Source organism: Anser anser (genome assembly GCF_964211835.1).
Source record: "Anser anser genome assembly, chromosome: 3".
Lineage (NCBI taxonomy): Eukaryota > Metazoa > Chordata > Aves > Anseriformes > Anatidae > Anser > Anser anser.
In genome coordinates, this window is record NC_139722.1 from 60291489 (window position 1) to 60303811 (window position 12323).

Sequence of the window (12323 nt, forward strand, 5' to 3'; positions counted from 1 at the left end):
TTCCACAACTGCTTGTCTTGTTTTTCTTAGCCATCCTCCATATTTTGGGACAGTGGGACCTTCCACTGTCCCCTTATCTGCCTAACATACCCCCCACTGTTATGCCTGTGCAATCACTTTTGCATATGCAAGGTTAGTGGTATTTTCTATTGCAAAAAACACAATTTAATTCTCACAATTATTATACAAGGACAGCAAGCAAGTTCTATCTTCTTGCTTTGCTCTGCTTGTGCATGCAGCTTTACTTTACCTATTAAACTGACTCTAGCTCAGCCCATGAGTTTTATTGTTTTTCTACCCCTGCAGTTCTCTCCTCCAACCCTCTGGGAGGGAGGGACCGAGTGGCTGGGTGGGGCTTGGCTGCCTACAGGGGTTAAACCACCGGAGTGGTTTTTGGCACCCAACCTGGGGCTAGTGCCGCTAGAGATAATAACAGATTTGATTGGAATGTCCTAGACCTAATTTATAGCTGTTACACTGTTCAGCTGTTCATTGGCAGGTTTCTGTGCTTGCTACAGGTCTTGCTTGCTTCTCTGTATCGGAGTCTAGTGCTTGTTAGCGGCTGCTATTTGCTGCACTTAGCATCATGTTTTGCTGTGCCTGGGAACATTCTGATAACAGCAAAGGCCATGTCCCTGGGCTGGCAAATTGCCAGGGCATTGCTGTTTTTTCCTGTGCTGCTAACTGGCCAGGCTGCAACTGCAGCGTCTCAAGTCAGAGGGACTTGTGCCTTCTGAGTAAGTCCACGCTGCAGCGCTGCCCCTACAGGAATTGCAACCCTTGGTTAGGAGCAGGGGCAAGGGTGAGGAGTCCGTTGCAAAGATAAGTCAGATAGTCTGCTCCGAAGGGACAAAGGGTGAAGACTGGAATGGATAGACCCTTAAGTTGTAACCCATGATTTGAGTTGCGTGTTGTAGGAAGTACTGCAGCAGGAACCACTCAAACCGATGAAGAATGAGCTTCGCAAAAAGCCACGCAAGTGCAGCAGTGACCCAACTTGAGCTGGCTTTGGCAGCCAGTAACATCACAGCAGCTCTCCTGTCCTGTGACCACCATAACGGATGGAACCCAAGTCATGAAGATATGTCCATGGACATTTCAGGAACATTTTACAAAGGTGAACTACAGACTAAGAGAATGATATCTGTGTATATATCAAAGGATGGGCAGGGACGCGGTGGTTAAATGAGGATGTATTGAATAGTGTGAGACATAAGCGTAACGTAAATGGCATATAATAAGGTGTGGAAATCGTGTTGGTTTGGGCTGGCTGGGATAGAGCTAATTTTCTTCATAGCAGCTCATATGGTTCTATGTTTTGCATTTGTTTTTTATAATAAATGTTATAAATTTATTTTAAATTATGACTCATGTGGTACTCAACTTTAGAATTGGATAAAAATTTGAGTAATTACAATAGGTTATGATTCAAGAACCCTGATACTCAATCCTGGGAGGCTATGAAGGCTATACATTTCCATAACAAACAGACCTCCCATTAACCACCAAATTGAATGAGGAATACATTTCAAATTGTATTTAAATTTTGTTTTTATTGAATTTGATTTGGCTGTATACCATTTTTCTTTAATGAGTGCATCTACCACTACTGGAAAAAAAAAAAAAAAGTGTAGCAGACTGAAAGAAGTCTATGACAAAAATGGATTGAAACTCAATGGGAGGAATCCTATGGTGCTAAATAAGGGAATGGAACTCAAAACATAGATGTAACATAGAGCAGAAGCTATCCATCTACTTAGGTATTGGTTTTGTTTAATGTATTTAACAGAATCCCAAACGCTTTCTGTGAAGTCAAGAAATACTCTGGGTGACAGGCTTTTAACAAATAGTTGGGTAGTCAAATTTGTGTAGTTTTTGCAAGTTATTGCTTAGCAACATATTATTCCTAATCTACAGTTTATCTAATGCCATCTTTATCTTGAAATGTGGCAAAACAATTCTCTCTACGTGAATATTTCTTTTCAGCCTTTGACCTTGCTGAGTAGTTTTCCTGCTTACTTTGGCTTCCTGCAAACCTATCACCGATGTAAAAGCTAAGACCTCATTAAAAACCTTTGAGCAAAGTACACACACACTTGAAGCAGAAGCAGCCTCTAGGCTGCAGCTAACCCAGCTGGGGAGCCAAAGGAGCACAGCATACGCACAGCTGAGAGGCAGACCTCGGCAAAATGAATCCTCGCGATGAACTAGACATGCATCAAGGCAGACATTTGGATGACATGATGTTACAACCATCACAGTATGTGAAGAAAAAAACACTCCAGAAATACAAGATAATCTGTGCTGTAAGTAGCCGCTGTTCTTCAGGGCTGCTACTCTTTTTTTTTTTTTTTCCTTTCAGAACTGTAGAAACTTTACAATTTTCAAATCTGTAGACTTTTTACTAGTTTTGTTGTATTAATGTAATGATTCAGGGTAGCTTGGTAATTGGTGCCTAAAGTTCTACAGCACAAAGGAACTAATTTCTCTGGCAGATTTCTAAAGTTCTGGTGGTACTTACCCAGCAGTTTAACACTGTCAAATATACATATATATATATGTATATGTGTGTTTATATATATATATTTATTTATTTCCTGGCAATTAATTAGACTTTTGCTATGATAAACTGACAGATCTTTTGCACAGCAGACAGTGCTTCAGTATAGTATTTTATACATTTGTTTGTGGCCAATGCATCCCCAGTTCCTTTTTGCTTATTCTTTTGTGTCTTTGGATTTGTCATTAATAAAAAAGAGTATGTAGGCAAAGCATTAATGAAAATCACTCCCAAAGCAAGGTATAGGAAAAGATGAATGAACCATTTCATCCAGTATTGTCATTCTCACGTCTCAAATACTGTGTCAACTCTTTCCTTCTTCCCCAGGGCTTTAAGAGTCATTCAGCTACCTTGTAGATAAGAATGTGTGTTGTTTTTTTTTTTTTATTTTCTACATTTTTGAAATCTTTTGTTAGAACTGTTACACATTTTAGGCTTCTGTTTCTGACCATAAATGAAACAAATATTAAATTTATATATATATTTATACATACATATGTGTGTGTGTGTTTACACAAGCTCTTGCATCTAGAATTGGAATTTACTGAAAATGACAGGTACTGATTTTCAAAAGACTAAAAACTTAATTTTGAAAACAGACCCATGAAAAAGAGAGGCAGGTTGTGATATTCTTCAACATTATGTCATCAGAACAATGTCACATAATGCAAGTTCCTATTTAATGCTGCATTATGCAAGTATTGCATAAAATATACGAGAAATATTGGAAATGGAGAAAAAAAGAGAAGTGAAAATAACAGACATTGTTTTCCTTAAGTCTTCAATAAAAATAATTTAATCAATAAACAGTGTAAGAAGAATGCTTAACCAGGAAGGAAAGTAAACAGTACTTTCAAAAGGTACTTAGGAGAGTAAACTGAGAAGTTTAAGTATCATAAAATATTCGTTTTTCCAAATGCAGTGGTTTTCAAATGCTTGCCTTTATAAGAAAGAAAATCTCGATATTGGAGATGTCAGCTGTTAATATTCTACACAATTGATTTATGTTTTTGAGAAACTACATGAATGAACTACTTCCTTGGTAACTTTTTCCTGAAAGTTCAGATGGAGAATTGTGTACTCAGTGAGTAGTCATACTACCTAGTAGGTCCTCCAGAGGAGAGTCAGAGAATATGCATTAGGGACAACTTTTTTTTGAATAATAAGCCCTAGTCATGAATTTAGACATAGAAGTTAGCAGTAGAAAGTCTGAAGATTTGAATAGGTGCTACTCATGTTATTTTACCTTAAGGATCAATGTCCCAAAATCAAGGGCCTTTGTGTAAATTTGGTAATAAAATGCAATACCTTGTGTCTATACCTGTTAAACATGAGTTTTTGGTTTTTACTTCAGCTCTCTAATGACTTGCAGCAGTGGGAACGTTTAGTTGCTGTAGTAGCTATCCTTTGAATTTAGTATTGCCTATTTACTTCAATTACAAATATAAGTTTGTAAGAAAATGGAGGGTAAAACCAGAGTGAACTTTTAGATGAAGGTTGCAAGCCCTGGGGATTGGTCTGGTGGTCTGTGCTCAGGAAACAAAACCAATTACAGTACACTGGAAGAATTGTGCTCCCCATCCAGAAAGAGGCAGGTGTTCTAGCCCGGATGTGACTGCTAATTCTCAGTCCTGCTTGACTGGATGTGACATTAAACCGCTACCTTCACACCTGGGGTCTCTCTTCAAGAGACTCTTCTGCCACTTTGGGCAATCCTTCCAATTCATGCTTTTCCCACCAGTCTCTTTTACCCATTTCTCTCACCAGTTCCATTTCCATTCCTACTGCTGGGGTATTTCTCCTGTCCAAAAACCAGGGAGTGAGCAGCAGGGAGCAAGTAAGGTTGATCTTCCCAGTCTGCAGGTAGGAATGATGTGCATTTAGGCTGTGTCCTGGAGTGGAGCTGCTCTGTGGCCAAAGCGTACACCCACCCCTCACCTGAGAACAGGGCAGCACTCTCTGCTGCTGCCATTAGGTGAAGTATTGGGGCAGCATGGGCAGTAATGAAAAGCCTAGGGTGCTTCCCTAGAGGCTCTATTACAGTGATGAAATGTATGAGGGTAAGCTGCTCTCATTTCTACTCTGTTTTGAATCTCGGTATTTGCTAGTGCCTGGTGGTTGCTGGAAGCGGCAGGAGACAGAATTAGGCTCTGAGACAAAAGCAGGAAGTAAGCTGGATTGTTTCATGGTTCTTTTCTCTGACAGGCATTTTCCTTCCTGTTACTGCCTAAGTAAAAAATGGATATGCTGTAATATAGAGAGTTGTTGTTTTTCACCGTGCCTTTTAGCTAGCACATCTAGAGTGTCTGTTAAGCTGATAAAGGTTTCCTCAGCTCTTCCCCAGTCTCCCAACCATTATGCGACTTTCTATTACGCATTTTCCTTGGGCTGCTTGTTCATTTCCAGTTTTCTCTAACCTCACTAATACAATGTCTTACTCATTAAAAGAAACTGGCTAGTGAATGAAAACTTGACACTTGCAGCCTCTGTCCAGCTGAGTTTTTTAAGAAACCCCTGTGGGCATTTCAGGAAAGTACAGAAACTATAAAAAAGGCTTTGGGGTTGAGAAAGGTGGGGATTTCCTTCTCTTTACATAGATTAAGAATTTGCAAAACAGGTGAATACAGTCATTACTTTCTACTATCTTTTCCCTATCAAGGAATTCCTCAGTTACAAGATAGGATCTGCCCTAGGTTAAAAGTGCAGTATTTAGGCGTTGCCTTACAAACAGTTCACAAGATTATTATTTCTGTGCTTCCCATGTCACATAGTTAATTCCTAATAAACATAACAGTTTATCACAATTATGAACTTTAATTTTTGTGTGTTTGTGTGACAGTTTCTGCTAGTTGCTTTGGTGGTTGTGTCGCTGGGACTAGGTTTGGGACTTGGACTAAACCGTGGAGCCCAGGAGCAAGGTATGTTTATAATACTTCCAGTATAATTACAACATAAGCTAGATCTGCTAACGGCCTTCAGGAAACCCTCTTTTATAAAGTATAAATGTTCTGTGACAACCTATGAAAATAAAGTTCTTGCATTTTTCAAGTTGGATTGTATAAAATCTGTACACATAATTATACTTGAAAACCTATCCTAAACCACTGAATGCCTAAACCACTGAATGCACTAGAAGTGTTAAATCTAGTTCACAACAGCTTTGGTATTTTTATCTTAATAATATTTTTAGAAAATTTGAGATAGGACATTCTTATTATATATAATACATTGCAATTACTTCAGCAGCGTGTTCTGTAAAAGAGATATCATTGGACCACCTTCAAGATTCATAATTCAGGTGCATTTGGCATAGTTCAGGTGGCTAAAACTGATCATGAATTTTCTGTGAAATCATCAATTTATGCAAATCTGTGGCAAAAAAGGTATAATGCTTTGATTTTGTGGAATGTTATCTTTTTAATTTGAAAAAATGGAATAGCATATTGATGTCAGGGTCAAGCAGGATCAGAACAAATAGACATCACACGGAGAGTTATAACACCTCACTTAGAATCAAAACAATAATAATCTCATACTGGAGGCGTTCAAGAAAGCACAGTATCTATCTCACTCCTAATCAACATGTATCAAACATATTTACCTACATCAACTCTTTACTCATTCAATCACTCAATTCTAGCAGGATGAAACGGAGTTGTAATTACTGTTTGATGGCACATGTGTTGCATTACAACTTTCTGTGTAAAATATGTAGATACCTACCACATGAGTCTTTAATGACATTTACCTGAGGAACTTAATCATTGTTGTGGAAAGTGAATGGAAGGTGAAAGATGGCACTGAACAAGAGTGTTTGTGTCTCTGACTGCAGATGTTACAGAGCAATCCTAAATAGGGACTGCTAAACTTTGTTTGCTACCTTTATAACCAGACCTACTTAAGAAAGATGAAGTAGCATTCTGAAGTATGAAGTAACATACTAACTTAAGAGAACTCACACAGTTTTGTAAATATTGTGAAGAAATTAGAGGTATAGATTGCAGATTGTTAGAAGTATGAACAGTTCTGCTTCAGACAGAGGAAAAGTTTTATGTTTCTTCTGACTTAGACTCACCATGTATATTCTATATCCTTTTAACTCAGGTAGACCATCTGAACTACTCTGAGTTGTTCTAAAGCCAATGGATAGAGGGAAAATTAAATGAAATACTTTAGAGACTAAAAATGAAGAAAAATGTTTGCATATGTTTATAAACATTTGTGAAAAATCACAGCTTTTCCTTGGCAGAACATGGAATACAACCTTTTATTACTTGTTTCCATTTGTATTTTTCTTTTCACAGATCCATTTATGCTCATTACATATTTTTATTCTAATTATTTGCCTAGCTTTCTTGAATGAATGATTATTGCTATTGTATGCACATGAAGAGCAAAGTACAACTTGTGAACTTTCTACATGTGAAACAAGCTGACTAGCATGAAAAAAAAGCAATCTTAGCTCATAGCTCCATATCCATACATAGTGGATATTAAAGCCTGATTTTTGTAGGCAGTACACCTTGCACAAGCATGAACCTTTCATGTGGAGCTGCAGGTGATGTTTGGAGAGTTGGAGCTGCCCTTGGATGTCCCAGAGGCAGAGCTCTTGCTCCCTGCCTGAAGGTATCAGAGCTGTGGCGAGGAACTGCACGTCTCCATTTCCTGTGCAAGGCCCTTTATGTGGACCCTTTTCTTTCTTTGGGTCAAAACAATTAAACCTGCAGGTTTTTAAGGCACTTTTTAATGATTAGGTGGGAGAGAGATAGTCAGGCCATATCTCTCATGCACACCAATAAACCCTGCCCAGCCCTCTGGGCCTCCCCCCACCACCCAGGGCCCAGGGCACCACCTCAGCCTGGGGGCTGTCAGCCCCTGCCCACGTGAGGCTGCTGCAGAGCCCTCAGGGAGCCCTTGGCCCACACCCAGGGTGGGAGTCGCTCTTCTCTCAGCATCCTGGATCCAGAAACAAGCAGAGGAGACACCAGTGGGAGGGTGGGATACCTGGGCATTGCCTCTTTGGGGAGAAGTGTAGCAGAAACAGCTGTGCCAGAGGTCCTGGGTGAGCACACCAAAACAAAACCCAGGACTTACAGCATCCAGAGGACCTCCTACAAATCTCATGTTGCTTGGTCTGACCTGTGCACTAGCGGCTGCAGTGGAAAATGACTTGGGAAATTGGTTTGGAAAATTAATCACCTTTCTTTCCATGTCCATGATCCATTCAGCTGACCTGGCTGGGACAGGACTGTTTTGCAGCCTGGTCATTGAGATCCCTTGCCTTCTCGTTGCAGTCAGCTGCAGGCACAAATGTGACGAGCCCTATCGAAAAGAAGTGGCAGGCTGCCAGTGTGACAGTGGGTGCAAAGAGCGTCAGAACTGCTGCTGGGATTATGAAGATGCCTGCGTGGAGCCAAGTAGGTTCTTGAGCAGTCCATGCTCATTGGTTTCCATTCTATTCTGTTTCATTGCATAGTACTAAATGGAAAAAGATCAGTTCTTATATTTACAATGATATACAGAAGGCCCTCTGGCCATGCTGGAAAAAGGTTTCGGGGCGTGCTATGCCATATATTGACTTGGGGAGGGAGGAAGCCAGTGGTGTTGAGTTGATGCTGCATTCAGGTTGTTAGACTGCCTAGCATGAAATCTTTCCACTTCTTTCTCAGATTATATCCTCATCTTTTTTCTTATGGAGAGACAAGCTTTTTAGGCAAAAATATTAATTAAAGCAATTTTAATGGGCTTCGTGTATAGCACAATGCAATGCAGCAGTGCACAGCACAACAGTACAGTACAGCCAACTCCTTCACAGATAACCAGAGCATTTGCAGTGCATGTTTCCTGGCCCAGATGAAGTTATGGACCAGTGTGAATGAAATGACAGGTTTTCTTTGACTAGGGGTCTGAAACAATGCCTGTGCACCAGAACTTTTTGTCCTTTTGAAAATTAATGAGAGTTCCTGTAAAGGATATTGTTGACCTTATGTAGGCTCGGGGATTACTTGTGAATTAATGGAATCAGAGCTTTGCAGTGTTCTTCCAGGAAATTTGTTTACTTCTGCTTCGAGTCCAGATTCTTTTCCAGCTAGTCCCTATGCTGTCTTGGCAGCAACTCAGTTTTTCTTCATCCTTATCACTTTCTGCCTGCTTCTGCCCTTAGACCCTTAGATCTTTTTTTTTTTTTTTTTCCTATCTGCTGGGAATTATGCACAAGAGAAAGAAAAAAAAGATCTCTTGCCTTCTTTCATTTTAATTAATTAATTAATTTATTTATTTATTTTTGAAGGGTGGAAGGCATTGAACAAGATGGCTTTGGTAACACCTTTCTGAAATTAATTATTCTATGATTTGGTGTTACCATTCAATGGCAGCAACATGTTATGTGTTTTTATGTGTTAAGAGATATCTTGAATTTTCCTCTTACATGAAACTTTTAAAGTAAATCAAGTAGGACATATGAATAGTGGTTTAACAAAAACTTTTTTCTTTTTTTTTTTTCTTTATGTTTGGGAGATTTCAACTCAAAGGAGTTTACATAACATTCTGTGCACTGAATAGTAATCTTTTTCTTGTAATTTTCAGCCCGATCTTGGAGATGCACTAATTTCCGTTGTGGTGAGAAAAGGCTACCTGGAAGTTATTGTTCTTGTTCTGATGACTGTTTGCAGAATAAAGACTGCTGTGTAAACTACAACAGCATTTGCAAAGGTAAATCAGAAGTCAGAAAAATGTTATGTAAATGTTCCTGTGAAATAAATGTTTGGTCAAACATTGGAAATATAAAGGTCGATACATTTGTTTCTCAAGGCTGGATTCTTATAGTTACATTTTGGAAGATGAAGATGTTTTGAGGTTAAGCTTTTGGTATTTTTGACTAGGAAGAAGAAGATTTCTGGAGAGAAGTTTGAGAAGTTTCATTCATAAGAAAGAGTGTTCTGAATACTGCAGCATTATGCCAATTATTTTTTTTCCCCCAAAAATAGTTGGAGACGTGGTTCCTGCTTCAAACTCCATGGAATCTGAAGTACTTTTAGTAGTAGTAATGAGCCCTAATTAAAACTTTCCCTTTCATTTTACTAAAAATTAATTTATAGAATGAGTTTCTTATGTTTTACTTATTTTGAATGTCATTGTTCATACTTGATTATTTCATACAGACTCTGTCTAAACACATAACGTCATTGGTAAAATTGGATTACAGAAATGATATCTGAAGAGTATACTGGTGACTTAAAACGTGTTATCTGTTATTAGAACTCCTGTATATTGTGAGGTGGCAGAGATTGAAGTCAACTTCTGCAATATTATATCTGTCACCTAAATGCAAATGGAAGCTAAAAACAGTCAAGAGTTTGGCTAGATGCTAATTTGTTTGAGCAGAGAGTACTGACCTAGTTAAGATTAGTGTACATCCACACCTCTGATTGCTTATTAGGATAGAAGCTTTCTGTGGTAAGCCAAGAACTTTAACAGCCACTGCTTCTTCTCTTTTCTTTATTTTTTTCCCTTCCTTTCGTGCTTTTCTTACTTCTTCTTTTATTTCCCTTATTTCTTCCAAAGGGATGGGCAGATCATTATCATAAATAAGTGTATATGTGAAGCAGGTGTAGAACATTCAAGGGATAACAGAAAGAAAGACCTGGAAGTCAGAAGTCATAGCCAACAAGGGAAAACTGAAGGAGTTTGGGCTCTTTACGGGGGGGGGGGGGAAGGGAAGAAAAAACAAAGGCTAAAGGAAGTCCTGGCAGCCATCACTAAATGTATAAGTAGAATCTGCAGAAAAATAAGGTAGTATTCCGGTGTTGATCCTGGATACAGTTAAATGTTACCCCTTTAGAGCCAGATAAAACTTAGGCTAAGCTTTCATAGTAATTTCTCCTCCATTTTGTTTGCTTGTTTGTGTAGTATGTGTGTTTTGTTTTTAACTTACAGCTGTAAGCATTAGTCCTTTCAGTGTCTAAAGGCCTAATAGGTTGTGCTAAATGACGTCTAAAGGTATTTTTAGCCCTACTTTTCTATAATTCTGTATTGAAACAAAAAGTGTCAGAAAGAGCTCTAAAAAAAGGTCAACCAGGAAACTTCTTTGTAGTACTATTTGTTGTTTGTATTATTTTGTAATGCTAACTCAGTATTTTCTTTTTTCATTTTAGGTGAAATACCTTGGGTAGAAGAACCATGTACACCACTTGAAACTCCTCAGTGTCCAGCTGGGTAGGATAAAGTTTTTTTTTCTTCTTAACAAATAAGAAATATTATGGTGGGCAGAAATGCTTCACTCAGCCACAGTAGGTCTTTAAGAGATTTTTATAATTACTGAGAATAATATGGCTGCCTATAGAATGTATTTCCTATAGAAATGGATTATGGCTAGCAACATTTTGTTTTTCTAGAGCCTATGTAATTTTGTTGCAAATTCATTTATCATTTACAGCTTAGAGCAGAGTACAGGAGTTCAAATCCAGATTGAAAGTCAGTTTGCAAAGACCTGGAAAAATAGTTAGAGTTAATTCATGTATCACAAATTGTTCATAGTCCATTTTAGGTTATTAGTACAGTATCTCTGATAATTCAATCTTGACCTTCTACGAGCTTATGCAGGCTACAATAACTTAGATTAACTTAGATAGATAACTTAGAAGACTGCAATTCTTTATCTAAGTAACAGATTTATTTATTTATTTATTTTTACTCAAAGAACATTTGGGAGGAAAGGTTAATTAAAAAAGAAGATATGAAAGTAGTGCTATATCTGCAATATCTGGAACATGGAAATTCTGATGCCCACCTGTAGTTATTTTATAAAGATATTTTATATCTACAGGCAGACATTATAAGTATAGGATAGGCAGAAATATAGTTTAAATGTTGTTCTCAAGATAAAAAGGATTATTTTCTGGCTCAGTCTCAGTATCTGCCATGTTATTACTATGTTATCTATTTTACTGCCAAATTATACTTAATTATAGCAATTATACCTTTAGTAGTGCAGCCTCTTTCTAAAGTTCATGGGTTCCTGTGTACACCTCCAAGCATAGGTACAAAGATACGTACTTCTTAGGTTAACAAATAACTTACAGAGTTCACAAAGTTTCATAGGTTAGAATTTAGACACTAGTGGAGGAAGAAGGCTGCTTTAAGTGCTGTAAACAACACGGCTACATAAAGCTCCATTTTGTTTCAAACTCCAATCAGCAAGCTATTTTATGCAAAATGTTTGTATAAAAACTTTTGATGACAGTGTACTTCAGTGTTTTGGAAACACTATGGTGAACAAGAAAACTGGGATAGTTTTTTTTGTGATATTGTATGATGTGAATATATAACTTTATAGTCATCGCTCAAAGTATTACTCAAAAAAATTCTTCAAAGTCACATATTAGTAACTGCATTTAATCAATAGTTATTATTTTCAGATATTTTCCAGGTTTATGTAGTGAACCTTTTCTACAAATTACGAATAATTGGTTCTATTTTTATTTATTTTAGATATCACATATAATGAAACCTATTTCAAACTACATTTTTCATTCAATTGTAAGCATTATTTTTTCTAAGGAAACAGTGGAATACATACTGATGGTTAACAAAAAGACTGAATTGCAGAACTAGATAACTTGATCCTACTGATTTTTTTCCCTTTGTGTTATAAGTAAAATGCTGTAGCACTAGCATTTTATATCTCCTAATGCATTTTTTTCTTTATCAGTCCTTTTAGATTGGTTAAAAAAACATGTCTAATAACTTGGAAGTTTTTTTTCAC

The 12323-nt window shown here is 37.6% G+C and overlaps 1 protein-coding gene across 3 annotated transcripts in view; it reads left to right on the plus strand.

The window, feature by feature from the left end:
- The window catches only part of ENPP3 (ectonucleotide pyrophosphatase/phosphodiesterase 3), a 46878-nt gene that overhangs the window by 1595 nt on the left and 32960 nt on the right, over nt 1-12323 (plus strand). Inside the window, exons 2-7 of one of the 3 annotated variants that reach the window (XM_083830696.1) lie at nt 918-1117; nt 1987-2306; nt 5400-5478; nt 7855-7977; nt 9146-9271; nt 10714-10774. In XM_083830696.1, the coding sequence (XP_083686822.1) occupies nt 2190-2306; nt 5400-5478; nt 7855-7977; nt 9146-9271; nt 10714-10774 (506 nt within the window). In that variant the 5' untranslated portion in view covers nt 918-1117; nt 1987-2189. Of the gene's footprint in view, nt 1-362; nt 1118-1986; nt 2307-2341; nt 4424-5399; nt 5479-7854; nt 7978-9145; nt 9272-10713; nt 10775-12323 lie in introns of those variants that run through there. The other 2 variants (XM_083830695.1, XM_083830694.1) reach the window with 2 other exon arrangements.